Here is a 10,578-nt window from a genome sequence, read left to right on the forward strand (position 1 = left end):
ACAATAATACATTCCATTCCAGTGTAGTTGTCTTTTAAAATTGAGTGGAAAAAAAGAGAAATTCCAATAAATGTTGCAGAGAAATTGATCTCCTTTTCAAGGCCACAATAATACATTCCATTCCGGTGTAGTTGTCTTTTAAAATTGAGTGGAAAAAAAAGACAAATTCCAATAAATGTTGCAGAGAAATTGAGCATACGAAGTCTTCAAATAATTGATGTCATATATCACTTGTGAAATTATTGGCAGATGAGCGAGCTATCGTTTTCTCGAACAAGCGGAATCGACCATCTCCTTTGGCAACATGTGACTCCTGTCCACAAAAATATTGCAATCTTCTTTTATTCTGAAAAAAAGCAACTGTGCACTAAAGATATTTCATGAATGAACCGAGATCGGCATACTTAATGGGATTATTACACCAGAAAATACAAACATGCACACAAATCATTGTAGTTTTACACTGACTACGCCAAAAGTTCACAGTGAGAATGTTCCGGTGTCGACTTCATTTGATTCCTCTGCCCTTTCTCCTTTTCCTCACAGTCACAGCCACTGCCATCGAAGCTGCTCAGCGTCAGCTCCCTGGCGATGAAGGTCTGGTTATGAAAGAAAAGAAGAAAAATTTGCCTCTTAATATTACAAACTGTAGTGGTTATGGTAAATTCATTCTCATGTGCTGTTTTTTGTTTTTGTTTTTTGTTTTTTTCCCCCCCGTGAAGTGCAAGCATTGAAGGATATAGCTGCTGCATTGAAGAAAACGAGCTGGAACTTCAGCATAAACCCGTGCAGTGAAATGCCCCCTTGGAACGTGTCAGATTCCGAGGATGCTGTCCACTGCAACTGCACTTTCTCCAATTATACCATCTGCCATGTAACTAGCATGTATGTCTTGTCAACCCATCTAGTCTGACTAGCAATTGCTCAAGTTAAGTTTATGGAAAGTTTAAGGGAACCTTCGGGTACAGAAGAGATAAGGGACCGAGGTGCAACAGCTCGTTATGGGTTTTTCAGTGTTCTGTTCGAGTGATTAGTTAATTTTTTGCAGTTCTCTGAAGATGCAGTCGCTTCCGGGAACTCTCCCACCAGATTTTGTCAGGCTACCTTACCTCCAAAACCTGTAAGCTCCTTTCTTTTTGCTTTTATGATCTCCATGCCATTGCTAAATATTTGATCAAGATGTAAGTCTTCAAACTCTGATCTCTTCCTCTGAAATTTTCACTCTTCCTGCATCCCTTAGGGACCTCACTCGGAACTACCTAAGTGGTTCTATCCCTCCCGAATGGGGTGCCTTGCCGAATCTCCTCAATATGTACTCTCTTCTCTCTCTCTCTCTCTCTCTCTCTCTCCCTCCCTCTCCCTCTCTCTCTCTCTCTCTCTCTCTCTCTCTCTCCTCTCTCTGCTAATTAATTTTTGGATTAGTTACACGTATGTTCGTCTTTGGTGCAGTTCATTACTTGGAAACCGATTGACCGGTCCGATCCCTAAGGAGATCGGAAACATATCCACTCTCCAGAGCTTGTAAGAAATAATAAATCGTCAATCATTTTGAACTTTCCTCTCGATAAATATATACAGTATAAACATGATACCTCTTAGTTTGCATGAGCTGCTGTAAGCTTTTAGGACAGTGGCTGGCTCTATGATCATCTGTTTTTCGACTTCGTTTTTACATGTTTGATGTGTCTGTTGATTCCCGGGTGTAGTGTTGTGGAGTTCAATCAGCTCTCTGGAAACCTTCCCCAGGAACTTGGAAACTTGTCGCAGTTAGATAGGCTGTGAGGGACTACATTTTTCTTGTCCATCAGATTTCAGTGGGAAAATTACAGAAATGGTTCTATAAGTTTGTTCTTTTTCTACATCAAGTCTTATAAGTTTCATTTTGGTTTTTTTCAATCCTAAACTTTTACTCCGTTAGACACTTAAGGTCCAAATCGTGATTGACTATTACCCAGTACTGATGTGGACGTAAACGGCGTTAAATCTTTTCCACTTCTATTGAAAATACCTACGTGAAAATTGAAAGAATTACAAAGATAGTTCTAAAAGTTTTTCATTTGTTGAACTTGAGTTTTATTAGTTCAATTTTGGAAAAAGCAATCCAAAATCGTTTCAAAAAGTGACATTTTTTGTCTATTCCAGAATTGGCCATCAAGGGACGATGATGTGGACTTAACGCTGTAAAAAACCTTACTGCTGGCAGTTAATATGGCACACGTGGACCAATCGTTGCACGACAATTCAGAAAATTCTTAAAGATGTAAAAAAAAATAAAAATTAGAAAAGAAAATTTAAAATTTGAATAATATTAACCAAAATTAAATAAAAAGTAAAAAAAATTAAGAAAATAGAAAAAATTAATTTTTATAAAAATTTTAACATTTTGAAAATATTTAAAAGAAAATTAAAAGTTTCAGAAAAATAGAAGAAAAATTCAGAACAATTACATAAATTAATTAAATTTACAGAAAATTTTAAATTTTTTTAATAAGAAAATACAAAAAATTAGAAAAATTAAATAAAAAGTAAAATCTAGGAAAATAATAAATTTAGAAAATTAATATTAAAAAATAACTATATAAAATTTAAAAAAGTGAAAGATAATTTTCAAACTCGTCGAAGAATGAGAAGGGGTTGGGTAATTACCAAGATATCAAGTAGGGTGAGGTCATCGGAAGCTCTTGCCAAAAGGGCCCCCTCTCTGATCCTTCCCACCTAAACTTGCACCCCATGACGTGCCTTTTTCTTAAAAAAAATTTAGGATTTTTTTGTAAATTTAATTAATTTTATTTAATTTAATGAGTTTTTCTTCTATTTTTATAAATTTTGAAAAAAAAATTATTTTTATTTTTTTTAAAAATAATTTTTAATTAAATTTCTTTAAATTAAAATTTTAAAAAAAAATTTAAAATTTTCACGGCATTAAGTCCATATCATTGTCCGTTGACCAAAACCGTTACTTTTTGAAACGATTTAGAATTGTTTTTTTCAAAATTGAATTTATAAGACTCAAGTTCAAAAAATGGAAAACTTTTAAGACCAACACTGTTATTCTTTTAATTTTCACGTAGGTCTTTTAAATACATCTAGAAAAGATTTAATGTATTTTATATTCACATCAGCATCAGTACATAGTCAGTCACGATTTGGACCATAAGTCTCTCACAGAGCAAACATTTAGGACTGCAAAAGTCAAAATAAAACTTATAGCACTCGACATAAAAAAAGACAAACTTATAGGACCATTTTTATAATTTCTCTCTATTTCAGTGTAACAGGATATCTGACTATCAGACTCTGTGTTCTCTGATCTTGTTTTAGGCTTCTTACCTCAAACAATTTTACCGGAGAGCTGCCTTCCACATTTGCAAACCTAACGGCTTTAAAACAAGTGTGGGTGTCCCTGACCTCTTTTTCAGGCATGTATAACATTATTTGTTTGTCAGAAATATTGATCGGTTGATAGCCGAAAACTCTGTGCAGGTTGCTTGGCGATAACCAATTCTCAGGAAAGATACCCGAGTTCATTCAGAACTGGAAAAATCTCAAAGAATTGTAGGAACTACACGTTTTATCTTATATTGTTTTCTGAGTTCTGAAAAAACAGCACATATCAAAAGTTGTTCCTGCCTATACAAATTTTTTGTCTCAATAACAGAGTACTTCAAGCAAGTGGCTTTCGGGGGCCAATTCCTTCAAGTCTTGGCGCTCTGGGAAACTTAACTGACTTGTTAGTGCTGCATTTACATTTTTCATCCTAAACCAACTTCAAAGAGATTCTTCAGATAGATAGCGTTTTTTAACTTAATTAAGTTCTGATAAGCAGGAGAATCACGGACCTGGATGGGACTGAGTCGCATTTTCCATATCTTGCAAGTGGTGTTGGCATGGAGACGCTGTGAGGAAATCCTCCTTTATGTATTTTTATTTCAGACAACCACGTCTGCATTCCCATATTTCATTAAAAAAGTACTATCTCATTGAAGGATTCTAAGGAATTGCAATCTCATTGGAGAGCTACCCGGTTTTCTTTCAGAATGGACAGGCTTGGAAACCTTGTGAGTATGCGAGTTTTTCTTCATCTAGTTCTGAGTAATTGCTGGATCTATAACTCCGGTACGACTTCCTCCAGGGAATCCCCTGCAGTTATGTTCTGCAGATTGGCAGGGTAGAATATTACGATAGACGACCATCAATATGAATTTTTCTCGTGCTTCTTCTCCTCTCTTTTCTTGGAATTTCTTTTCACGGGAGAGGACTGTATTGAATCGCCATAATCACACTTTTCTTTTCACATGGTCATTTCATCACTTCCTAAGATATTAGTGGATTTTTCTTCAAGTTGCCTTACGTTATAGCGCCGTGCCAGCCAAGTACTGCAAGCACTCCTCTACTCCCTATATCCCCAAGATTATGTTAACAAAAAAGAAAACCATCATCCGCTGCTATGTGAATGAAGTGATGTTGGGTGATATCTTGATTCAGTTTCTAATGGCCTTGGCCATCTCATGTTAGGTAATATTGTTGGGGCTTCCATACGCGTATGCTTTAATTTTCTGTTTAGGCTCTTCCCCCTTCCCTTACTTTTGGGTTTTGGGGGGCGAGTGATGTTGGATTCCTCATCATGATAAACGAAAAATTTTTGTATGTAAACACGTAATTCAAATTACAGATGGCAACTGATGCGTGATCACTTTTTGTATTTATTTATTTATCCATTCCTCTAGGTCTCTTTGGTACTGCAGGCGTACTCAGTGATTGAGCATCTGATATCATTAATATCAATCTTTTAAGATTCTAGAGCAAAGTCCTTTACATGTACAACTGCCTCAGCATTTTAGTCATACGTAATAGTTGTATAATTAATACTCATTTTCTTCGGAATTTTGTTTTAGAGATGTCAGCTTCAATAAATTCAGTGGGGAAATCCCAACCAACTATAGCAGTTTAAAAGATGCAAAGTATATGTAAGTAGCTTAATGCTTCAGCAAGAAGTTCTGACAGCTCCTCTTTAAATTTAAAATAATTATATCGCTCTCATAGTTTTAACTCGTTTATGTTTGGTTTGTGTAGATATCTGTCCAGCAATATGCTTACAGGTCAGGTGCCTGATTGGATTATGAATGAAGCGAAACGATCTAGGTAAGTTCTTATAATATGTTGTTCTCTAATTTAATACTTGAATCTGGTAGTAACAATTTGGTCATGTGGATAAGAATCACCTCATCCTGGTAAAGGGAGGACACCAAGAAAGTCACTTATATTACTGTAACCTCAGGAATCATGTTCTGTCTTCACTTTTCATTTTAAGAAATGATGAATCCTCTACGTTCCTTCCATGCTGCAGGGATCTTTCAGATAATAACTTTACAACTGAAAGCGTTCCGTGCACGGACCGGGAAGTGTATGGACTAATTCCATGAGTCTCAAGCAAAAATATGTTTTGGTACATTATCGATGCAAATTTTGAATAACATATAGACAGAAGTCGAATAATCGAGCTTTTTTTTAAGTCAGAACATATATATATTTTTTGAATCTTTGATTTTCCCTCCTTACAGGAACTTATTTGCAAGCTCATCTGAGAAAAATAACTCGTAAGTGTTGGACTTTAATCGTTTCCCTCGTCGTACGTGAGTTAACGAGGACTTGCATTCCAAGACTTTTTATCGCATGGTTGAGTTTAAAATAAAATACCGTTTTGATTTGTATTGAATGTTGCACCCTTCTAACAGAAAAATGCTCTCGTGTTTGGGAGCTGCCTGCCCAGAAAGAAGTAAGTTATCTCCATTCATCAATATATTATATATGATTCCTTGCACTTCCAATACATAGATATCGTTTGATCTTGTACTTCAATTTAATGAACTTTTGGCGGTCTTGTAACTTATTCACATGTTATGTTGTACATTCTACCTTCTAATTATTTGCCTATCACTGTTGGCAAGGTAAGAAAACCGAGGAATTCAAGTCTAATGTTCTTTAAAGTGCTCTAATAACTTGTTTTGCTGAAGTTTAGGTTCGGACAATCTCCATATAAACTGCGGTGGAATTGAGGTGACTGTGAATTCCACGACATACAATGAAGACACAAATCAAAGGGGACCCTCAACGTTGTTCCGCAAGAGCCCATATAATTGGGCTTATAGTAGCACAGGCCACTTCTTGGACTACCGCGTGAACGAGAATCGATACATTGTCAATGATGAAAACAGACAGCTACCCCAGCTTTACATGACCGCGAGGATTTCTCCAATCTCTCTTACTTATTATGGTTTCTGTTTGACGAGAGGAAAGTATAAAGTAACACTCCATTTCGCAGAGATCATTTTTACTGGTAACAAAAGCTACAGCAGCCTGGGAAGGCGTTATTTTGATGTCTATATACAGGTATTCGTGCATTCTTATAAAGTCAGGAATATTTATCCACTTTGTAAAAGTTTCGCTGATCACCATTGGATGCTTTTAGGGTAAGCGGGTGTTGCAGGATTTCAATATGGAAGACGAAGCAGGCGGAGTTGGAAAGCCAATTATAAAAAGTTTTGATGCTAACGTTACTGATGGCACTCTTGAGATACGTTTTCATTGGGCTGGGAGAGGCACTACTGCCATCCCTTATAAAGGAGTTTATGGACCTTTAGTATCGGCTATTTCTGCAGTGAATATCGGTATGCATGTACCTTGGATACTATTACATGCAACTTGACCAGGCTCAATTGACTTCTCTTTATACAATGTAGTTGCTTATTGTGGTTTGTTCAGTGTCTTTATGTTCCTGCAGCGTCCAATCTCATTGGTAATTTGTGGTTTGGTATCTCCCCTGTTAAGCAGATTCTAAAGAGCCACGATCGAGTGAAATACCAGTTGGTGCAGTGATAGGAATTGTGGCTGGAATACTAGTTGGCATTTTCCTGATCGTGTGCATTCTTTGGAGGAAAGGATGTCTTGGACAAAAGTTTGCATTAGGAAGAGGTATTTGCTGACTTATATAACCCATAGAGTGCACATATATGCTCCAGGGAACTGGTTGTAACATTGTGGGAATAGTTCAAGCTGAGGATCGAGATTGTTCTACTTCTTCTGAACTTTCCTATTGGTGAATCTGACTACTGTTTCCATCCAGATACAAAGGGTCTAGAATTGCAGACAAGTTCCTTTACCTTACAAGAAATGATTGCGGCCACGAATAATTTCAGTGATGCCAACAAGATCGGGGAAGGCGGTTTTGGTCCTGTATATAAGGTTCCGTGAGATCATACTACATTCTTGGGGGTGTGAGATTACGACTGTACTTGTTGCTGAATTCATATAACATGTTTAATGTGTATCTGACTGTAGGGCATTTTATCAGATGGTAGAGCTGTTGCTGTGAAGCAACTATCTCACAAATCAAGGCAAGGAAACCGTGAATTCCTGAACGAGATTGGAATGATCTCTGTTCTTCAACACCCTAATCTCGTAAAGCTTTATGGATGCTGCGTTGAAGGGGATCAACTGCTGTTGGTCTATGAATACTTGGAGAATAACAGCCTAGCTCAAGCTTTGTTTGGTACGTCTTTAAACTTTGCCTCTTTTTTGTGTATGCCCATAACAACTAATGCTTCACTTCTAATTTATACCCAGAAAAATCTGTGTTGAACTTGAATTGGCAATTGAGGCACATGATATGTGTGGGTATCGCAAGAGGCTTGGCATTTATTCATGAAGAATCGAGTATGAAGATCGTGCACAGAGACATCAAAGCAAGCAACGTACTACTCGACAAGAGTCTCAACCCGAAAATTTCAGACTTTGGTTTGGCGAAACTAAGTGAAGACGATACTCATATCAGCACCAGAATTGCAGGAACATAGTGAGCCTCTTTCAATTTTCTTAGTTTAAACTTAAACCGTAATATATTCATCAATGATATGAAAAGGTGAAAATGAAAAACAAAAAAGAAAGACTTCTTAATGATCTTTTTGAATTGCTTTTAGCAAATAATCAGTTAAAAGCTTTCATCAGTAAGGAACTGATCTCTTTTTTCTTATTAAACTGTTAATTTATTGTTGTAAAAGGAAATTTCTATCTTGCAGTGGGTATATGGCACCGGAATATGCGATGCATGGCTATTTAACTGACAAGGCAGATGTCTATAGTTTTGGAATTGTCGCCTTGGAAATCATCAGCGGTCGGAGCAACACTAGTCATAAGCAGAAAGGGGAACCCCTTTATCTTGTTGACTGGGTAATCAAATCTATTATGGCTTTAATACTTATTCTAGATATATCAGTTTGCCTTTTGTTATAGGGGAAAATAAAATTCACGAATGAATAAAGTGCAGATGATTAATATTTGTCTGCTGCTAAGTTGGAAAATCATGTTGATTATGCGTCATTGAGTTACGCACACTTCTTCCCAAGTTATTGTACCAGTTCTATTCTGCAGGCGCATGTTTTAAAAGAGAAGGGGATGCAAATGGATCTGATCGACCCAAGGTTGGGATCAGACTTCAAAAAGGACGAGGTAATGGTGATGATCAATGTGGCTCTGTTGTGCACCAGCATCTCTCCAGCAGCTAGGCCACCTATGTCTTCAGTCGTTAGAATGCTCGAACGTGATGAAGAAGTCCCGGCACCGATCCCCCGTAGTACAGTAATAAACGATGCAGAGAAGATTGAAGCTATGAGGAGGCATTTCAATGGATGCATGGAAGAACAGGAGGATAAGCTGTCAGAGAGGAACATTGAGAGCTTTGCAAGTGAAGCGCCACCGGCTGCTTCTTCCATTTCCAGGAGCGATCTCTACCCAATAATCTGGAATTCTGATTATTGGCGAAGCAGAAGCCCGTCTTAGCACTGCATTCACTAATTGCTCTATGCATACAATAAGATGCAGAGTGCCATGGAAATAATTTGAATAATGTTATATTTCAGCTAAATTGTAAAAAATATTCCAAATCAGTATATGATTTGAAACGATAGGCATAATTTTTCCGATGAAATAAGTGGTGCTCTTATTAATAATGTCTTCATCGAAAGATACAAAAAGCCCATATATAACGGGCATACAATACACCATGCCCAGAGACCATGGGTTACCAGAAACTCACAAACAGAAACACCAGGACAATCTGCTAAAATCGGAAATCAGCACTAGCAGGTATGCCCCAATCTGAAAGTAGTTTCCTCTTACTGGGTCTCGTGACCTTTATTCCCAACATCCTCCCTTGCACTGCATTCTTGATCCAGCTCCACAGCTTTCCTTGGGATATATCTGAGCCCCCCTTCATAACATCATTGAGGCCATAACATCATTGAGGGCTCGCCAAACAAAATATATGTAGGTATTCCAAGCAATTCTAAGAAGAACTAACTGTACAGATCGACCTCGCAGGTGTTGGACAATCCAAGCAAATTCAGTTCCCCAATCTCCCACAGGCCTGCTAAGTCCACTTTGCTGCTGCACCTTCTCCCACACCTGCTTTTAGTAACCCCATGTAAAGAACAAATGATCTTCAGTCTCCTCCTCCTCCTCCTTGCATAGTAAACATCTTATGTTCTGCACTGCAGTCCATTTGCCCACTCTGTCAAGGGTGGAGAGCTTGTTCAGAATTGCAAGCCAACTGATAAAACTGTGTCTCGATATGTGGTGCTGATATCAGACCAGTTTATGCCAGCTAACAGAACTAGACTTCCTCCTTATATCCTCCCAGGCATTCTTAACAGAGAACTTTTTAGCACCATCCCATAACACCTTATCTTCCATCCTAGGGTGAAGTTGGACTTCATTAAGCACATCCTGCAGCATCTTTCTGCCCATATCCCTGCTCTTCCCGCCCCTCCACCTTGTATCGTCACAGGCCTCAGCAACAGTTGCAAATAGTGGTACTCATTTATCTCTAATCAGGTACTCATTCACCTAGGCTACCCATATAGATCCTGCCTTGCTTAGCAAGAGCAAGATGAGCTTTAAACTGCAAGCATTGTTCCAGGCAAGCAAATCCTTCACTCCCAGTCCTCCTTCAGCCTTAGGCATACAGACAGACTGCCACTTTACTTTAGCTCCCTTGGCATCTCCACTCTTGCCTTTCCATAAGAAACCTTTACACTTCTGTTCTACTGCCCTTATAACCTTCTTGGGTAAGATGAATGTTGTCCACCAGAAGTTGACCAGTGAATGGATAACTGACTGATTTAGTTGTAGCCTCCCCGCATGAGAGAGTTTCTATGGGCCCATCCTTCAATCCTGGCAGTGATTTTCTCGATTAGTGGCTTACACTCCTTGTCGGCGAGTCTTCCAGGCACAAAAGGCAACCCCAGATACCTAACTGGCAAAGAGCCAGCCTTGAATCCACTTAGATGAATCATGTCCTGCCTTGCTTTCTTGGTCATCCCTCCACAGTATAGTTCAGTCTTAGCAGGATTTAGTCTGAGACCTGACATCCTGTAAAATCTGTCAAAGATCCCAGGGATAATTCTCAAAAAAGTAGTAGAACCTATTAAAAGAACCAAGAGATCATCTGCTAATCCCAAATGCGTAAGCTTGAGTCTTATGCCCTTTATCAGCAGCATCATCAAGCAGCTAAGAGAGGACCTC

General features: G+C 38.2%; 1 protein-coding gene across 4 annotated transcripts; it reads left to right on the plus strand.

Annotated features, from left to right (window-relative positions):
• Nucleotides 1-401: 401 nt before the first annotated feature.
• LOC116215691 (probable leucine-rich repeat receptor-like serine/threonine-protein kinase At3g14840) lies at nt 402-9,002 on the plus strand. Of its 4 annotated transcripts, none has more exons than XM_031551509.1 (24): nt 402-597; nt 723-885; nt 1,049-1,120; nt 1,241-1,312; nt 1,450-1,521; nt 1,707-1,778; nt 3,322-3,393; nt 3,484-3,555; nt 3,659-3,730; nt 3,827-3,898; nt 3,987-4,058; nt 4,896-4,967; nt 5,074-5,142; nt 5,348-5,404; nt 5,562-5,597; nt 5,736-5,776; nt 6,020-6,390; nt 6,470-6,668; nt 6,832-6,972; nt 7,124-7,242; nt 7,339-7,549; nt 7,624-7,852; nt 8,076-8,226; nt 8,428-9,002. In XM_031551509.1, exons 1-24 carry the CDS (start codon nt 492-494, stop codon nt 8,833-8,835), a joined length of 3,021 nt encoding a protein of 1,006 aa, XP_031407369.1. In that variant the 5' UTR covers nt 402-491; the 3' UTR covers nt 8,836-9,002. The 4 variants fall into 4 exon arrangements, with proteins under 4 accessions (XP_031407369.1, XP_031407370.1, XP_031407371.1 ...); XM_031551510.1 differs by having other exon boundaries at nt 1,265-1,312; XM_031551511.1 differs by lacking the exon at nt 1,241-1,312.
• The last annotated feature ends 1,576 nt before the right edge of the window (nt 9,003-10,578 follow it).

The sequence above is a fragment of the Punica granatum genome, chromosome 7, assembly GCF_007655135.1.
Source record: "Punica granatum isolate Tunisia-2019 chromosome 7, ASM765513v2, whole genome shotgun sequence".
Lineage (NCBI taxonomy): Eukaryota > Viridiplantae > Streptophyta > Magnoliopsida > Myrtales > Lythraceae > Punica > Punica granatum.

Coding starts and splice junctions, on each gene's coding strand:
- LOC116215691 (XM_031551509.1), top strand. CDS start 492: ATGTTCCGGTGTCGACTTCATTTGATTCCTCTGCCCTTTCTCCTTTTC. Junction 5,598..5,735: donor TCATCTGAGAAAAATAACTC/GTAAGTGTTGGA, acceptor CCCTTCTAACAG/AAAAATGCTCTCGTGTTTGG. Junction 6,391..6,469: donor ATTTTGATGTCTATATACAG/GTATTCGTGCAT, acceptor GGATGCTTTTAG/GGTAAGCGGGTGTTGCAGGA.